At 47.8% G+C, this 19,604-nt stretch overlaps 1 protein-coding gene across 6 annotated transcripts; it reads left to right on the forward strand.

The window, feature by feature from the left end:
• Positions 1-150: 150 nt before the first annotated feature.
• ABCF1 (ATP binding cassette subfamily F member 1) lies at positions 151-18,939 on the forward strand. Of its 6 annotated transcripts, XM_044305508.1 has the most exons (33): positions 151-354; positions 1,827-1,873; positions 3,021-3,107; positions 3,462-3,600; positions 4,315-4,343; positions 4,473-4,589; positions 4,878-4,934; positions 5,018-5,071; positions 5,285-5,374; positions 5,458-5,511; positions 5,734-5,820; positions 5,904-5,957; positions 6,100-6,189; positions 10,580-10,633; positions 10,749-10,832; positions 11,121-11,183; positions 11,754-11,852; positions 12,034-12,156; positions 12,686-12,786; positions 12,865-12,950; positions 13,028-13,167; positions 13,251-13,399; positions 14,498-14,581; positions 14,691-14,815; positions 14,919-15,031; positions 15,228-15,399; positions 15,478-15,552; positions 16,383-16,453; positions 16,768-16,800; positions 16,886-17,054; positions 17,138-17,202; positions 17,845-17,917; positions 18,586-18,939. In XM_044305508.1, exons 1-33 carry the CDS (start codon positions 303-305, stop codon positions 18,756-18,758), a joined length of 3,009 nt encoding a protein of 1,002 aa, XP_044161443.1. In that variant the 5' UTR covers positions 151-302; the 3' UTR covers positions 18,759-18,939. The 6 variants fall into 6 exon arrangements, with proteins under 6 accessions (XP_044161443.1, XP_044161444.1, XP_044161445.1 ...); XM_044305509.1 differs by lacking the exons at positions 5,458-5,511; positions 5,734-5,820; XM_044305510.1 differs by lacking the exons at positions 5,018-5,071; positions 5,285-5,374.
• The last annotated feature ends 665 nt before the right edge of the window (positions 18,940-19,604 follow it).

Genomic DNA, 19,604 nt, shown 5'->3' on the forward strand with positions numbered 1-19,604 from the left:
CGGGTCTTAGCCTCGTTTTCAGTGAACCTTTAGCCAATCACAAACTACAGGGATTGAGAACTTTGCTTCCCCCAAGTCTAAGCCAATGGTGTGTCTCCTATCATTAGGATACAGCGGGGACCAATGAAAGGTGAAATGTGATTGGTTTAGAGGGTTAGCAGGGGGCCGGGCTACTGGACAGGCTCTGTTCGCCGGTCGGTAGATTGGGCTGCGCCACGTGAGTAAGCGGGTTTTGTCCTGACATCACGGGAGGGCAGTGACGTCATTTCCACGAGGGTTCCTAAAATTTTGACGTCGTTAAGATGCCCAGGAAGCAGGATTTGGAAGACGAGGAGGAACAGGGGAAGGAGACCGGTGAGTACACCCTGAAGGGGCCAGGGGCCCTCTGAGAATAAGAGAGCAGGGGGGAATGTGGGGTGATGAGGAGAACCGAATTAGGGGGAGTCAGGGGTCAGGTTGTGTTGGCGCCAGCTGGCCAACGTCCCACACCGATGGAGGGTGTCGCGTGTCGAAACGCGTTTAATGATGTAATAAGTCACATGACCTGATATAGCGCTAACAGAAGTAAGATTTAAAGCGATAGCTGGGGGCCCCATTGGGGGGGGTACCTCACCGCTGTTCCGGAGGCGTTTCAGCGGAGTGGAGGTCACGCATGCGCAGTAGGATGCCATTCAAAGTCGAGCATTAAATACTGATGTCTTGTGCGTCAGTCATGGAGGTAAGATTTGGATCACTGAAGCTATAATGTGGATAAACTGCCCCGGGAGAGGTGTTAGAACAGCACTGTAAGTGGCAGACCAGTTTCTCCAATTTAAAGGGTTTCTGTCATCAGAAAAATCGTTATGTAGCTGGCTGAGATGAGCGATGTGGTAATGTCCGCAGAACATAACTGTATGACTTATATCTCCCTACCTGCCGTCATTCGCGCTAAAAAATGACTTTTATAATATGCAAATCAAGGTGATTGACATCCTCGGTCTCCTCCGTGCCCCGCAAATCCTGCGTCGTCCGTTTTAGTATTAAGGGAAGGCGCAGTGAGTGAAGGACGGCGGCAGGCGAGGAGATATAAGCCTATACCGTTATGTTCTGCTGACAGTCGCACATCGCTCATCTCCGCCAGATCTGATGACAGAAACCCTTTAATGAAAAATATACCAGAGTTTACAAGCAGTCCAGCTGCTCTGACGTATTACTGCTGGCGTCTCCTACTTCCGTTATAATGTACACGGTCGCCTGTGGCAAGTATACGTCAGGAAAGCAAAAACATGTGGGGAGATCCTTGCCTGCGCTGATACACTGTAGCAAAGTATCAGGACAGGAGGGAGATTTGGTCTGTTGTAGCAAACTCTCAGCTGCGGGAAGTGCCTGGTCTGTCTGTTCGGGTTTTTGTCTGCAAAATATGGACTATAATGTTCTAAACTGACAGCAAGCAGAGTTCTTGACAATGATGAAGAATGGAAACCTAAATTATATGAGAAAGTTGCAGAACTTTTAGAATTTTCATAAAGCTGGATCGACCATTTAATGCGTCAGCGTGTCCTCCGTGGTCCCGCAGCATGTGTGCGTTGCCCTAGATAATTGGCACAAATGATTGCGGCGTCTTCCTCTTGGTGGCTACCTGCCACCCAGTGGTCCATAACGGGCACCCGCACCAGTGGTACTGGAGGGTTGTCAGGGGAGTATAGGTAGTTATTCGGGGAGGTGGGGCAGTACCATATATGACATGATTGACCCCCACACCTCCCTCCTCCGCTGACTCAGCCTCAGCCCATCCTGATAACGGACCCTCCTCATCCTCTGATGTCGCTCTGCTTTTCACTTTTCAGATAAGGTCGTGAAGAAAGGAAAGAAAGACAAGAAGGGAAAGAAATCGGTAACTACTTACCTGTCTCTTCTTTCTTTTTTTTTATCTTGTTGAAATGTCCATAAAAAATAAATCTAAACACTAGTGCAGAGATGGAAGTGTTCACATATAGTGATGAGCGAACTTCTGTTTTAAGTTCGGCGTCTAAAGTTCGGCTTCCGGTTAGCGGAGAATCCCGATCTGGATCCGGATATGGATTCCGACTTCCGTTGTGGTCCGTGGTAGCGGAATCAATAATCGGCCATTATTGATTCCGCTACCACGGACCACAACGGAAGTCGGAATCCATATCCGGATCCAGATCGGGATTCTCCGCTAACCGGAAGCCGAACTTTAGACGCCGAACTTAAAACAGAAGTTCGCTCATCACTATTCACATATCAAAATCATGGAGCTTAATTGTTACTGAGAGCACTAGGCTCCATCTTTTCCAGCAGAAGTGGTCACAGACTACTGCCAGGTAGACAAGGCTCAGCGGCCATCCTATAACAGCAGGTCTCTATGCTCCTCCTGTGTCAGCAGTAGACTGCGGGTATATAGCTTCCTGCCAGCAGAGGGCGCCACTGGAACAGGCAGCAGGAGAGTGCATGGGGGAAGACCTAGGAAGCTGCAAAAACTGAGCAAAATAGAAAACTGGGGATAGAAGTGAGAGTTGTAGACTGAGGAAGTGTGGGAAGGAGAGTGCTGGGACTACTGGGGACAGGGGGAGTGCTGGGACTACTGGGGACAGGGGGAGTGCTGGGACTACTGGGGACAGGGGGAGTGCTGGGACTACTGGGGACAGGGGGAGTGCTGGGACTACTGGGGACAGGGGGAGTGCTGGGACTACTGGGGACAGGGGGAGTGCTGGGACTACTGGGGACAGGGGGGGAACAGCAGAAGTGGAGTAGTGGTGTCCATGCTACAATTGGGCACCGCTTCTTAATGTATACAACCCATAGAACTCGGTGGAGTTTGGAAATCCGGATCAGTATCTACAGCTGCCGTATGAAATGAAATAGACACAATACAGGGCTCCTTGCAGACCTGGGTGACAGGCGCTGCTATAAAATTGATGGGTGTAACTGGGTGTGTTTGCTCCAGTCCTCTCCCAGTTTGTTCCCAGTAGGTTGGGTGAGGGGCCAGACTGATCATCTGTTTTTGCTTTTTCTTGCAGTTTTTCGAGGAGTTGTCAGCAGATAATAAACAGGCACAAGAGGAGGAAGCTGCCAAGGAGCGAGAGAAGGAACAGCAGCTGCAGCAGGTGGGATACCAAGCACCGCAGGAGACCCCAGACCTTCCCAGCGGCCGGGGAGCTTGGGGACTGCTGTTGGCTTACTTACTGGAATCAGACCACACACCTGCAACTACTTCCCCACTATTTTCTAGCTCTCAGCACATCTTAGGAGTTGTAGTTTCCATTGTTTGCAGACCACTATAAGTATAGTATACTGTAGTGAATGTGCACAGCCAGTCTGTGCAGTAATGTCCCCCTGGGTCACTGCTGCCACTGCCAAGTCTTGCCCAGTGCCACCTTTACTGGTGCTGAATGTCTGCAGAAGTCGTAAACTCAGTGACTGGTTGTGTCTGATCACCAGCTTAATGTTCCCTTCCACAGCAAAAGAAGAAAGAGAAAAAGAAGAAGGACCGGTGGAAACAGAAGGGAGGTGATGATGATGAGGAGGACGAAGAGCGGGAGATCGCCGAGAAGCTGAAGAAACTGTCAGTGCAGCCCAGTGATGAAGAGGAAGATCCAGGTATAGTAAGCAGCTAATCCTGTATTGTAGTCCAGAGCTGCATCCACAATTCTGCTCACTGCTGGAAACAGTCAGTAAGTAGGTCTGTTGTCAGATCCCTTACAGTTTTGCTGAGATTCTAGGGGACAGTGACTGGTAGAATCTTCAATGTGCAGACCCTGAACAAGCAAGAGTGCTGGTAGATTACAGCTCTGGAGCCTACACTATAATACAGGCTACATAACGTGCTAAATGATGCAGAGATGAGTGAGCTGTATATTATAGGAGTTGTTCCAACCCAATATAAAAAGCTGCCCCGTGGCCTGCAAATGGTCCTCTACTCACCTCGCCGGTCCCCTGGAGCTCATGTCCCGCTGTCCTCCACTTCCTGCTTCTGCCCCAGGAAATGGCTGGTAGTTCCCCCTCAGCCAATCACTGTCTGCAGCAATGACCCGCCTCGGCTAGTGATTGGCTGAGCGTCATTCCCAGCTGTTTGCTGTTGTGTTGAGACAGGATTGGGAAGTGGAGAGCTGCAGGGGATCCGTGAGGTGAGTAAAAGCGCCTTTTATTTTTTTTTTACCATTTGCATACTTTGGGACTTGAATAACCCTTTAATGCACAGCCTGGAGGATGGGTACCCAGAAAACAGTGGTCATTACTGGGTCATGGTGTAGGATGAGGAGAGGGATCCCAGTAATTGCCATCTAAAATCGGTTACTTTTCTCCCTTTTGCAGAGCCTGCCCCCCGACATGGTAAAAAACAAGTAAGTGTCCCCATCGACAGAAATTTTAGATTTTTATTCATTTTGCATAGAATTTCCCCTATGAAGAGTTAGACGGCGAGCGCCGCAGCCTCTGCCCTCTTGCCCTGATGCCATCTGGTTATTTTACAGCCCTCAGGGAGAAATATTTTTGCGGCCCTTGGTGATGAGGACAGTGAAGAGGAGGAGGAGGAGGAGGAAGAGGAGGAGGAGCAGACGACAAAGAAAAATAAAGGCAAGAAAGTAAAGGTAATGTCTGAGAAGTGATGTGGCCCTTGCTGTTCTGTGGTGGGCTCTGCAGATCCCCTTACACAATAGATGCAGGCCGAATCGGCCAGTCCCATCCGACGTCTAGTGTGTATGGGGTGTCCTGACTCTTCCCCATTGGAAGATATTGGAGGGAAGAAGGGGTCGGGAAGTTGGATCTCAACATGCCCAATCCTTTCTTCTTGCAGGAGATGAGCAGCTATCAGAAAACATGCGCACGCTGAATTGGGAATGTGAACTTATTACATTTGTTTTAACCTGTTCTCATAGGAAGAAGAGAAAAAAACTAATAAAAAGGGAAAGAAAAACGAAACCAGCAAGCAGAAGGTAGAGCGCAGGCCGCGGTATGAGGCATGGTGTCTGGATCTCGGCATCTTTCTTGATCTTACTGTTCATGGTTCTTATTTCAGCCACCCAGCGAAGAAAGTGAGGAGGAACTGCCGAAGGAGAAATCTAAAGGCAAAGTGAGTACCGCAGTCGGCCCCCTCCGAGGACCTGTCTGAGCAGTCGGCCCCCTCCGAGGACCTGTCTGAGCAGTCGGCCCCCTCCGAGGACCTGTCTGAGCAGTCGGCCCCCTCCGAGGACCTGTCTGAGCAGTCGGCCCCCTCCCACCACTGGCAGTAGCTTCCTTCTGTAAGGGTGACCCGTAAAGACGAGGGTATTTATTCTCCTTACAGAAACCCCCGCCCAAGGCTCCTGAACTCAGCGACGAAGAAGAGAAGAAACCGAATAAAAAAGGAAAGAAAAATGAAACCAGCAAGCAGAAGGTAGAGCGCAGGCCGCGGTATGAGGCATGGTGCCTGGATTTCGGCATCTTTCTTGATCTTAGTGTTCACGGTTCTTATTTCAGCCACCGAGCGAAGAAAGTGAGGAGGAACTGCCGAAGGAGAAATCTAATGGCAAAGTGAGTACTGCCCCCCCCCCCGGATCGGTCTGAGCAGTCGTCCCATGGATCGGTCTAAGCAGTCAGCCCACCCCCAATCCCCCCAAGGATCGGTCTGAGCAGTTAGCCGCCGTCCCCCCCTCCGAGGATCGGTCTGAGCAGTCGGCCTTCTTCCCACCACTGGCAGTAGCTTCCTTCTGTAAGGGTGACCCGTAAAGACGAGGGTATTTATTCTCCTTACAGAAACCTCCGCCCAAGGCTCCTGAACTCAATGACGAAGAGAAGAAACCGAATAAAAAAGGAAAGAAAAATGAAACCAGCAAGCAGAAGGTAGAGCGCAGGCCGTGGTATGAGGCATGGTGTCTGGATCTCGGCATCTTTCTTGATCTTACTGTTCATGGTTTTTATTTCAGCCGCCCAGTGAAGAAAGTAAGGAAGAACTGCCGAAGGAGACATCTAAAGGCAAAGTGAGTACTGCCCCCCCAGGATCGGTCTGAGCGGTCAGCCCCCCCAGGATCGGTCTGAGCAGTCGGCCCCCTCCCACCACTGGCAGTAGCTTCCTTCTGTAAGGGTGACCTATAAAGACAAGGGTATTTATTCTCCTTACAGAAACCCCCGCCCAAGGCTCCCGATCTCGGCGACGAAGAAGAGAAGAAACCGAATAAAAAAGGAAAGAAAAATGAAACCAGAAAGCAGAAGGTAGAGCGCAGGCCGCGGTGTACAGCATTGTGCCTGGATCTCAGCTTCTTTCTTAATCTTAAAAGGGCATCTGTCAGCAGTTTTGTAGCCATGACACTGGCTGACCTGTTACATGTGCTCTTGGCAGCTGAAGACATCTGTGTTGGTCCCGTGTTCATATGTGCCCGCATTGCAGAGAAAGATGATGTTTTAATATATGCAAATGAGCCTCTGGGAGCAACGGGGGCGTTGCCATTACACCTAGAGGCTCTGCTCCCTCTGCAGCTGAGATGTCCTCTGCACTTTGACAGGACCAGGTGTGATGATGTTTTCACTGCCAGGACATGTCCGTCAAAGTGCAGAGGGCGCAGCAGTTGCAGAGAGAGCAGAGCCTTGAGGTGTAATGATAACGACTCCGTTGCTCCTAGAGGCTCATTTGCATTTATTAAAACATCATTTTTCTCAGCAATGCGGGCATATGAACATGGGACCAACACAGATGGGTACAAAACTGCTGACAGATTCCCTTTAACCTCCTAACAGTCATGTTAAAATTGGAAAAAACCCTCCCAAAAATGTCACTCTTTTTATTGCAGATTTTTAATGTGTGTCTGCAGTAAACCTTGTTGGGGATAATATTGCATTTTTAACCCCTTAGTGACAATTCATTTTAGTCTTAAAGGGGTTGTCTCATCACTCATCATGGACAATGGGGGCATATTGCTAGGATATGCCCCCATTGTCTTATAGGTGCGGGTCCCGCCGCTGGGACCCACACCTATATCGAGAAGGAGCCCTGCAATTTTTTTTTTCAAAATTATTTTGTTTTGCGGGATTAGTTGTAGGTTCTGTAGGAACCTTTTTGGGGTGTGTATATATAGTGTATTAAATAACTTTTTATTGTATTTTTAGGGGGAAAGGTAAAAAAAAGCAATTTTTACATTATTTTGTGGCATTTTATTTACAGCGTTCACTGTGTAGTATAAATAACATAACTTTATTATGTAGGTATATTTTTCCTTTCCTCCTGCAGCCTGTCACCTCTGCAGCTGCTTCCCCCTTCTCCGGGCTGACAGGGAGGGGGTGGAGCTGCTTTAACTGCCCATATCTCTGGTGGGCTTAGTATTGTTTGAAAGCTGGCATTTCAGCAATATCTTCAGTATATGGGAAGATATCACTGTTAGAAATCGGGATGCAGTGAATATAGCTGAAAGTAAAAGCAGGTTTTACCCGCAATTATTCCCGACTCTATTTCTAACAGTGATTTATCCTGTTTAGCTTGGACTAATGCTGTCAGTTCCATGCTTCTAGCTGCTACCACTCACGAGATATCCGCAGCTAAAGCTGCCCTCCTCTTCCACTTCTGCTCGAGCACAGCTTAGGTAGAACAGTTAAATACTTTTCCCCTCGCCCATGCGACCAGGACCTCCCATCCAGGACAGGAAACCTGAGAAGATAAAATGGTTCACACCCCCACCACACCTCAGTTCAGGTTTCCTGTCCTCCGGATAGTAGGTACCTGAGGAGCTCTGGCTCCTTCTACATTTGGTTCTCGCCTTCGGGGGCTGGGGAGGTCCGGGTTTACCCTACTGTAAAGGGACCTAGCCATGGCGGCGTCAGTCTCCTTGGGGAGCGCTGCTTGAGACTGATCTTCCTCTTGCATTCCCCCTTGCCTCCCGGGGAGCCGATGTGTCCGTGTTCAGGCGGCTCCTGGTTTGTTGCTGCGGGATGCCCAGCGTCCCGCTCTCTGGGTCGTACTGCGCATGCAGCGCAAGGACGGCCTATTCCAGCACTTAGGTGCCATATCCGGGCGCTTTCCGGAAGAGGTGGAGGCATCCCCTGGCATGGATTAGGCGCTCTAAGGAGACCTATTGGTTTAAAGGAGCCGAGGCGCGGAATATAAATGGGCGGCAGGAGAAGACAGCCAGCCTTAGATGCACACAGTGCTGTGCAGTGATGAACCAGGTGATGCAGGACGCGCCGACCCCTGGAACTCTAGAACCCTAAGAAATCGTCCTGGAAAACGAAGCTTAAAGAGTGTGGAGCATGTAGAGTAGCCTTAGCTGCCTCCTACGTTAAGCCGCTATGTCAAGCAGGTATAGATAAGTTGGTTATGGAAGAGTCTCACAACTTATCTAGAAATATGAGAGCTTTAGTACGGTCAGAGGTTAAAGCGTCCATTACATCACTTGGTTCGAAGTCGCCCAAGGTCTCCAGAAAGATCCACCTATAATGAGGACTCTGATTCAGTTTTTTCGATGACGAAGAGGATATAGAATCTGGCCAGGCTCCATCAGAGGATTCTTTCACTTTAGATGAGGACTCGGCAGGGAGGGCTTTTTTTTTCTCTACTGAAAGCTGTCAAAGCCACCATGCAATTAGAAGATGTAAAACAACCTAAATCTATTGCTGACCAGGTTTTCGAGGGTCTTGGTCCTAGAAAGCATAGTTTTCCCCATTCATAGAAATATGGAAGCCCTAATCAAAAGAGAATGGAAAAATCCTGATGGAAAATGTTTCATTCCAAACTCAGTAAAGAGCAATTACTCATTTAAGGAATCGGTAGCAAGAATATGGGATAAATCTCCCACCATAGATGCCCCGGTGGCAAAAATAACTAAAAGATCGGCTCTACCTTTTGATGACTTAGAAAGTTTAGCGGATCCTTTGAATAAGCAGGCAGACGTCTATCTTAGGTGTGCTTGGTAGTCTGCCTCAACTTGTCTTAGGCCGGCCTATGCCACCTCTTGGGTCTCCAGGTCCTTAAAGGGAACCTGTCACCGGGATTTTGTGTATAGAGCTGAGGACATGGGTTGCTAGATGGCCGCTAGTACATCCGCAATACCCAGTCCCCATAGCTCTGTGTGCTTTTATTGTGTAGAAAAACCAATTTGATACATATGCAAATTAACCTGAGATGAGTCCTGTATGTGAGATGATTCAGGGACAGGACTCATCTCATGTTAATTTGCATATGTATCAAATCTTTTTCTTTTCTTTTACACAATAAAAAGATTTGATACATATGCAAATTAACATGAGATGAGTCCTGTCCCTGAATCATCTCACGTACAGGACTCATCTCAGGTTAATTTGCATATGTATCAAATTGGTTTTTCTACACAATAAAAGCACACAGAGCTATGGGGACTGGGTATTGCGGATGTACTAGCGGCCATCTAGCAACCCATGTCCTCAGCTCTATACACAAAATCCAGGTGACAGGTTAACTTTAAGACTATGACTAGATCAACTGGAGACTCCTATTAGAGACAGAAAACCTAGAGAGGAACTGTTATCTTCCCTCCCTACTTTTTATAAGGCCGCAGACTTCCTGGCGGACGCTTCTACTGATGCGATCTGGTTTTCCGCTAGAGCAGCTGCTATGTCGACTCTAATGCAGCTAGACAGGCTATTTGGCTTAAATCATGGAAGGGGGATCAGGGTTCCAAATCTAGGCTCTGCTCTATTCCATGTGAAGGGTCTAGGTTGTTTGGCTCTTCCCTTGATGACCTCTTAGAGAAAGCGTCAGATAGAAAAAAAGGTTTCCAGATCCTCAGAAAATGCCTTATTTTTATTTTTTTTTCGTAAGCCCCAAGTCGTTTTTACAAGACAGAGGGGTAGACAGAGTGACAGGAGAGAGTAGGATAGATTTCCCAAAATAGATTTAGGCCCAAGGATAAACAACAATGACGCCAGATCTCAGGTGGGGGGAAGACTGTCACTTTTTCTCCCAACCTGGAAGGCAATATCTAAAAAAAGATGGGTCAAGGGGGTGGTTTGCTCTGTCCCCAAGACATAGTAGGGGAAAGGGGTTCTCCTCCCTGCTTTTTTTTTTTTTTTTTTTTTGTAAAAAAACAAACAAATGGGACATACAGAGTGATAATAAATCTAAAGACGCTAAAAAAATTCCTGATTTACAAAAAATTTCGGATGGAGACAATAAAATCGACTGTAGATCTCCTCTTCCAGGATTGCTGGATGGCAAGCTTGGATTTGGAGGACGCATCTTATCATGTCCCAATCCACGCGTCCTCCCAAAAGTATTTGAGAACAGCTGTCTGGGTTCGGGGAGAATTACTACATCTCCAGTACAAAGCACTACTACCTTTTGGGGTTTAGTAGGCCCCCAGACCCCCCCCCCCCCCCCCACCCTGTAATTTTTCTTCAGCTTATGTTTTATTCTCACATGGGTGCCATCATGGGTTTTAAGCAATCATTGTTTTCCCATCACCCATGACGGCGCCCCAAAAAAATCTCCTGAATGGGAGGTCCTGGTCGCATTTGTGCCGTCATGGGTTTCAAGAAAAACAGTTACCGTTACCGCTAAGAGCAATTATTGTTTTCCCACAGCTTGAGCTGAGCTTGGGCAAAACAGTTAGGTGGTTAATGTTCATGGTTCTTATTTCAGCCGCCCAGTGTAGAAAGTGAGGAGGAACTGCCGAAGGAGAAATCAAAAGGCAAAGTAAGTACCGCCCCCTGCTGGATCGGTCTGAGCAGTCAGCCCCTTCCACCACTGGAAATGGCTTCCTTCGGTAAGGGTGACCTGATGAGACAAGGAATATTTATTCTCCTGACAGAAGCCTCCGCCCAAAGCTCCGGATCTCAGCGATGAAGAGGAGAAGAAACCGAAGAAGGGCAATAAGAAGCCAAAACCACCCCAGGTGAGATCCCACCCTGTGTGGCTCTCCTAACGCTTCACAGACCCTTGTCCCAGAATGACCACTTATCCACAAGATAGGTGATAATTGCTCTCGTTGGTGGGGGTTTTCGAGACTGAGAGGTATTCCATGTTCTCTGCTTGAATGGGGAGACATAGTCGATATGTAGTCATTTTGGGACAATCCCTTTAACTGCAGGACAACCCCCAGTGTATATGTCCTGTCGGCGTATAGACCATGCCTAAGCTTGTGAGGACTCGTATAAAAATGTATTTTGTTTGTTCCTTTCAGAATCGTTTTGTTGCACTGGAGGATGACGACTATGATATGGGAAGTGCTGGATCTGAAGACAAGGTGAGCGTGGCCTAACCATAAGGTCAAGGCTTCTGATAAGTGTCAGTCACTGGAGTGTTCTTCTGTTTGCTGATGAACTGTTAGATCTGCTATATGTAGTCGCCATAAGGGAGAGCTCCCTATAGATGTAGGTGTGCAGCTGTCATTGAGCAGTTGGCTCCCCCTAGTGGTGGCTGCATGCAGATACATTTTTGCAATTTAAATGGGTTGTGCCAAGATTTTTCACCTATTCACAGGATACGTGATAACTGTCCTACTGGTGGGAAGCCAACCACTGGGACCTCCACTAATCATGACAGTAGAGGACCCACGTTCTTCATTTGAATGGAGCAGTGGTTGAGCCTGCTCAGTGCCACTTCATTCAGCCTTTACATGGCTGCCATGGACAGTGCTCTGCTATTTCCATCAGTCCCATAGAGATTAGGTGACACTAAAGCATTTAATGATAAAGGTTTGTCCTTTTGGAGACCCTCTAGTGGGGCCCCTCCAGGTTTTGTTACGGGGCCCTATGGTTTGATGAGATGGTCGGCTGTGCAGCTTTGATATGCTGACACCTGCTTTGTTTGACAGTCAGCTGATGAGGAAGGTGACGGAGAAGAAAAGCCTGCAGCGCCTGAGGATCCTTTTGCCAACATGAGTAAGAAGGAGAAGAAGAAAATGAAGAAACAGGTCAGTCTGAAGAAGATTGTCCATGAGTCTGTAATCGGGGGAAGTAATGTGTTTATTCTGCTGCCGGCCATCATCAATAGTTATTCGTGAAGATGTCTTTGATTTTTGATGCTTCCCGATTTTCATGAAGTATCGGCCTTACCACATGGCTCGCCGTTGTTTTCTCCTCTCTGCCATACAGATGGATTATGAGAAACAGGTGGCCACCATGAAGAAGGCAACAGCGGCAGAAAATGACTTCTCTGTGTCACAAGCGGAGCTCTCGTCTCGTCAGGCCATGCTGGAGAACGCCTCTGATATCAAGGTACGTGTGGTGACATTGGTCCACACAGTGATGTTTGTGCCCTATACGTTCTGGGCATCACCAGCTTATTTGTAAGACTGCAGTGTCTTTTACATTAAAGGGGGTGTCCGGGATTAGATAAACATGGCTGCTTATTTGCAAAAACAGCACCACCCCTGTCTGCAGGTTATGTTGCAGTGTTGCAGCTTTGCTCTAATGGATTGAGCTGCAATACCGGACACAACCCACGGACAGGGGTGGCACTGTTTTTTGAAGAAGGCAGCCATGTTTTTTTTTCTTATCCTGGACAACATGGTTTCCAAGATCTCTGCTTGCTGTCAGTAAAATGAGACTTTCACTGTTTCCTGCCTGAAAACCTGTTCTGCAAACACGGTGCTCGCACTGGTGCAGAGCTTGTGAAAGTGCAGATGAATGTCTTCATTTTATTAAAAGCAAGCAGAGCTACTGAAATTGAATATATTACACATTCATTTACATTACGCGTCGATACATATTATATTAATTTTTATATATTTTTTTTTCCCTTCAGCTGGAGAAATTCAGTATTTCTGCCCACGGCAAAGAACTGTTTGTTAACGCAGACCTGTACGTGGTGGCGGGCCGTCGCTATGGTTTAGTGGGGCCGAACGGGTAAGTGCGGGGGAGGTGGATCTCGCTTATCTGTGTCCATTGTGCTTCTCTCACACTCAGTTTTCTTTCATCTGTCAGGAAAGGGAAGACCACCCTCCTAAAACACATTGCCAACCGGGCCCTGAACATTCCCCCAAACATTGACGTGTTGCTATGTGAACAAGGTAAGAAAAGTCGGGTGCCAGTGTGGGCGCCGTCCGCTGCCCGTTTCATCATGTCCGTCTCATCTGCCTGCCTGCAGAGGTTGTGGCCGACGAAACCCCGGCCGTGCAGTCGGTTCTCAAAGCCGATACAAAACGTCTCAAGTTGCTGGAACAGGAGAAGAAGCTGCAGGCCAGGCTGGAGAAGGGAGATGACAGTGCAGCTGAGCGGCTGGAGAAGGTAACCCTGGGGGGGTTTAGAGGGGGAGGATGGTGGACATTACATTGAGGCAATGTATGACTATGCGTTCTATCACCTCCCAGGTCTATGAAGAGTTGCGAGCCACTGGGGCCGCCTCTGCTGAAGCCAAAGCTCGTAGGATCTTGGCTGGTTTGGGTTTTACCCCAGAGATGCAGGATCGGGAGACCAAGAGATTCAGTGGAGGCTGGAGGATGAGAGTGTCACTCGCCAGGTAACATTGGGGTCGGCTATGTAAGATTGGTGCCTTCAGCCAATCATATGTTCCCCTTTAGGCCCCTTTCACACGGGCAAGTTTTCCGTGCGGGTGCAATGCGTGAGGTGAACGTATTGCACCCGCACTGAATCCTGACCCATTCATTTCTATTGGGGTGTGCACATGAGCGGTGATTTTCACGCATCACTTGTGCGTTGAGTGAAACTGATGAGCTGTGGGATAAAGGACCTGTGGTGACGTCAGATCACATGCTCCATCACCACGGTGATGGACCATGTGATCTGACGTCACCACAGGTCATTTAGCCCACAGCTCATTATTCAAGAAGTAAAGAGACCGGGAACTACGCGATCAAGAGGAGAAGGTGAGTTAACTTTTTTTTTTTTTTAACCCCTCCAGCGCTGTTTTACTATGCATTCTGTATTCAGAATGCTATTATTTTCCCTTATAACCACGTTATAAGGGAAAATAATACAATCTTCAGAACATCAATCCCAAGCCCGAACTTCTGTGAAGAAGTTCAGGTTTGGGTACCAAACCTGCGCGATTTTTCTCACGCGAGTGCAAAACGCATTACAATGTTTTGAACTCATGCAGAAAAATCGCGCATTTTCCCGCAACGCACCCGCCTCTTATCCGGGCCAAAAATAAGACGCCTGTGTGAAAAAGGCCTTATGCTGTTTTACTGAGACACTGAGGGAGAAGCTGCATCCCGCCCGCCCCTACCCCCCACCCTTCATCTTTACAATGGTTTCAATACCTAGCACCCATTCACACGGAGGACTTTGCCATCGGAATTTTGGCTTGGACACTGCGCCAAAATTCTCGCAGCAGTGTAGTATTTGCCTCCTTACAATGGGAGGCCTCGTGCAGTTCATAGACTGGTGTGCAGACAGATTCCACTTGAAGCTGCGGCAGGTGTCTGCTCCCGATTTTGCTCCATTCGTAGCCATGAGCAGATCTGCGGCATTCAGAGTGAACAACCGCAGCAGAAACCACGGTGGTTTCTGCCCAGGTATAGACTCCGATGGCAGTGTCTAAATCCGCCATGTGAACGAACCCTTAGTAAGTTGCTCTTCATATTCTTCGTTTCAGGGCTCTCTTCATGGAACCGACACTCCTCATGTTGGATGAACCAACAAATCACTTGGATCTCAATGCCGTCATCTGGCTGAACAAGTGAGTTCCTTGCTAAAATCTTCATCCGCGGGTCCATTGTCCTGTCCATTCCGCCAGTCCTTGAATGTAATGAGCTGATTCCCTCCCTCCTTGATGTTTCTGCTTCCAGTTACCTCCAGGGCTGGAAGAAAACACTCCTCATAGTCTCCCACGACCAGGGTTTTTTGGATGATGTGTGTACGGACATAATGCACCTGGACGGACAGAAGCTGTATTATTACCGGGGAAATTACAGTGAGTGTTCATGGGCCGAGCGGGATTCTGGGTCTGATCCTGTATGTCCCTTCCCTCACTATATGCTCTGGGTCTGAACCTATGTAATTGTTTATCCTTGCAGTGACTTTTAAGAAGATGTATAAGCAGAAACAGAAGGAGATGCAGAAACAGTATGACAAGCAGGAGAAGAAACTAAAGGACTTAAAAGCAGGAGGGAAATCTGCCAAGCAGGCGGTAAGAGGCTTCCCCTTCTTATATACTGGGGATGTATGGCAAAAAAATCTGTTTGCAGTGCCTAGTACCCCCCAGAGGTGTAGGGTACCCTGTATTACTTAACGCTGAATCTATATGACATACCATGAGATGCTTGTTGGTGGAAGTCCCCTTTAAGAGACAGTCCTGCTCACATTAGAGTGTTCTCCACCCTTAGGAGAAGCAGACAAAAGAAGCCTTAACGAGAAAGCAGCAGAAATGTCGGAAGAAGAACGCAGACGAGGAGAGCAACGAAGCAGCCGAGTTACTAAAGAGACCAAAGGAATACACCGTGAAGTTCACCTTCCCGAACCCCCCACCGCTCAGCCCCCCCATTCTGGGTCTACATGGTAAGAGGGACACCAGTCTGTGCTCCGTATCTTACACCAGGCCTGCAGGACCCTGATCTGTTCCTTGTGTTCGTGCAGGGGTTGATTTTGGATATTCTGGACAGAAGTTGCTGTTTAAGAACCTGGAATTTGGCATAGACATGGACTCCAGAGGTGAGGCTGCACGAAGGCCGTGTCGCATGACTGAGTACTTCAGAAGGCTCTTCTTTTAATTCTGTTTCACTCCTATCCTGCCTCAGGATGAAACCAAAATAACGTATTCTTATTATCCTGGGAGGAGCTTTCTCCTGTATAACTACCATAATACGGCTCCTATGTACAAGGATATAACTACTATAATACTGCCCCCTATGTACAAGAATATAACTACTATAATACTGCCCCCTATGTACAAGGATATAACTACTATAATACTGCCCCCTATGTACAAGGATATAACTACTATAATACTGCCCCCTATGTACAAGGATATAACTACTATAATACTGCCCCCTATGTACAAGGATATAACTACTATAATACTGCCCCCTATGTACAAGGATATAACTACTATAATACTGCCCCCTATGTACAAGGATATAACTACTATAATACTGCTCCTATGTACAAGAATATAACTACTATAATACTGCTCCTGTGTACAAGGATATAACTACTATAATACTGCCCCCTATGTACAAGGATATAACTACTATAATACTGCCCCCTATGTACAAGAATATAACTACTATAATACTGCCCCCTATGTACAAGAATATAACTACTATAATACCGCTTCCTATGTACAGGAATATAACTACTATAATACCGCTTCCTATGTACAGGAATATAACTACTATAATACCGCCTCCTATGTACAGGAATATAACTACTATAATACCGCCTCCTATGTACAGGAATATAACTACTATAATACCACCCACTATGGATAATATGCACTTTTATATCTGATAGTAATAATTTTTTTCTTTTTGTCTCGTCAGTCTGTATCGTTGGCCCGAATGGTGTGGGGAAGAGTACTCTGCTCCTGCTGCTGACTGGTAAACTGACCCCTGTGAGTATAGGGTTGGAAATATCAGCAGTTTTTGGTTTCCAAAGGTTATCACTTGTGCAGAAATTAGCAAAAAGCCATTAATTGTGTAGCGCGCCCCCCCCCCCCCCCTTGTTTTTCTTGCTGACAGTTGGGCTTAAAAAAAATATTTTATTAATACTAAAACGGCGCACATTTTGCTGCAGATCTCCTCCTCCCAGTAGGTTGTACATTTCATTATAGACCATCCCAGTGCACCAAAGCCACGTTTGGGGTCCTGTAAAACACGGACCGATATCTGCTGCTGGAAATTAACCATTTAATGTTCCTCTTCACAGACCAAAGGAGAAATGAGGAAAAATCACCGACTGGTGAGTCCTGGGGTCTGCAGGGAGGACACGCCTCGTCTCGCTCCATATGTGTAACGCTGCATTGCTTCTCCTCTTGATCCCATAGAAAATTGGCTTCTTTAACCAGCAATATGCCGACCAGCTGAACATGGAGGAGACGGCGACCGAGTACCTGCAGCGAAACTTCAACCTCCCGTATCAGGATGCCAGGAAGTGCTTGGGGAGGTTCGGCCTGGAGAGTCACGCGCACACGATTCAGATCTGCAAACTTTCAGGTGAGTGAGACACTTTCCTCCCATCTCCCCAAATTATCCCCAGCTCAGTGGTACTAATGGCGGGTTTAATGTCCTCCTTGCAGGGGGGCAGAAGGCTCGAGTCGTCTTCGCCGAGTTATGTTGTCGGGAACCCGATGTCCTCATTCTGGTGAGTGCGTGCGGACCCCAGATGGGTTTTGCACACGGTGACGATATGGTAGGATTATTTAAACATAATGAAATCCTGCATATACGTAGGTTGTAATATTTGGTTTGAAAGCTAGATGGCGACAGAGGGGACGTCATGTATCTAGACCAGCGGTCAGTAACCTTCGGCACTCCAACTACAATTCCCAGTATGCTCCATTCACTTCTATGGGGGTTCTGAGAAAAGCAGAGCAAGTATGCATGCTGGGAGTTGTAGTTTCACAACAGCAGGAGTGCCGGAGGTTGCCTACTCCTGATCTAGACTGCGGCGTGCCGTAATCATCTGCTTTGGTTTTCCCGCAGTACAGTATCCTGTCCAGAAGGCATGTTATGAAGACCTTAGTGGCGGGATCCTATTGGCTGACTTGTATTTTTAGGGTGTAAGGGTAACACCCGGGTCTTTGGCTTAATAAAAGGGATCTTCTGCCGTTTCGGGACTCAAATACCACAATGAGTCGTGTCTTCTCATTATTTTGCCCCTAGACTAAATTTTAAGATTTGGAGCATTGCAGACAGCTTATTTAGGGATCATACAAAAATTCTCCCATGACAATGGGATGAACCTGTGATACTGACCCCATCTCTTCACTACTGCCCCCTACAGGATGAACCCACAAATAACTTGGATATCGAATCCATTGATGCTCTGGCTGAAGCGGTGAATGAATATAAAGGAGGTAAGTGGTCACAGTTGTTAGCACTGGAGCTTCCCTTTAAATCTTTTGAAGAAAGCATTTGATTAAAGGGGATTTCTGGGAGTACAATATTGATGGCCTGTTCTCAGGATACATTATTCAGTATCTGATCAGTGGGGGGTCTGACTCCCGGCACCCCCTCCCATCAGCTGTTTGCAGAGACCAAGGAGCTGAGGTAAGTGCTGCAGCCTCCTACTAGGCCAGTGATGTCTCCTTCATCAGTCACATGGTCTAAGTGAATAGTCCCGGGCTGCAGTACCAAGCACGGCCACTATACAATGTACGGCGCTATGCTTGATAAGCTGTGAGGAGGGTCTTCCTCCTTTGGGACTAAACTATATGAGCCAGATCAGCAAGACCCTAATAAGTAGGGTGTCTCTCTGTCCATGCATTACTAGGGTGGCCATCCGCTTGAACTGCTGCATGTAATGCTGAATGTCACCTCTAGTGGCCACTGCAGGAAGAATGAGCAGCTGACAGCAACTTCAGCTGTTGGTCAAGGTTCTCGGAAGCTGGATCGCCACCACAGTTCTGATGACCTAGTCCTTTAGGATGATGAGGGCGGGAGGGCAGGTTTCTAGAAATTTGCTGTTGCCAAAGGACTCTTAAGCTCGATGTCTCATTTTTAATCATGTGCCCTCTTTGTATAGCGGTGATCAATGTCAGCCACGATGCTCGCCTCATCACAGAGACAAACTGCCATCTGTGGGTGGTAGAGGATCAGACTGTCAACCAGATTGAAGGCGACTTTGACGACTACAAGAGGGAAGTCTTGGAGAGCCTGGGTGAGGTCATGGTCAACAAACCCAAAGAGAAGGAGTGACCGGTCACCTCCAGCGTGCCATAACCATCTGCCCACCTATGGACCCCACTGTGGAGGAGAGATGACGGGAGGAAGGGGCCCCACGTGGAGGAGAGATGACGGCAGGGGAGCCCCTGCCGCTTTTTAAATCTCATTTTGCTGCCTTGTTATGCAGAGAAGACAAATAAATATTTATATATTGGCTGCGGGGAGGTCTGTGAACATTGCCTGGGGAGACGTGATGCTGGGAAGGCATGAGCTGTGTCTTCCCTGCATTGACCTATCTACAGATCACTGTTGATCTCCTGTCCATTAGATCATAGTTGGCAGTGTCCTGAACTACAGCCAGGTCCATAAATATTGGGACGTTGACACAATTCTAACACTTTTAGCTCTATACACCACCACAATGGATTTGAAATGAAACGAACAAGATGTGCTGTAACTGCAGTGGCGTAACTACCGGGGAAGCGGCTGCTTCGGGGCCCGGCAGCGTGTCAGTCAAGTTTAATCTTTTTTATTTTTATGAAAATTACCTTCCTAACGTCCCCAAGAGGTTGGCCCTCAGGCCGTTTGTGGCCCGTCTTTTTTTTTTTTTTTCTTTTTTCCTAAGTGCGCCCTAGTCTCGCGCATGCCCCGATGTTACTCACGTCCGGGCCCGTGCGGTGTCCTGGCAGCAGCCTCAAGTAATGTAATCGTGATTACACTACTTGAGGCTGCTGCCATGACACCGCATGGGCCCGGACGTGAGTAACATCAGCGCATGCGCGAGACTACGGCGCACTTCGGAAAAAAAAAAGACTAGGACAGCAGTGAATAATTAACAGCGGGGCGGTGGTGGGCTTGGCGATAATGGGCACGACAACC

The sequence above is a fragment of the Bufo gargarizans genome, chromosome 9 (genome assembly GCF_014858855.1).
Source record: "Bufo gargarizans isolate SCDJY-AF-19 chromosome 9, ASM1485885v1, whole genome shotgun sequence".
In the NCBI taxonomy this organism is placed as follows: Eukaryota; Metazoa; Chordata; class Amphibia; order Anura; family Bufonidae; genus Bufo; species Bufo gargarizans.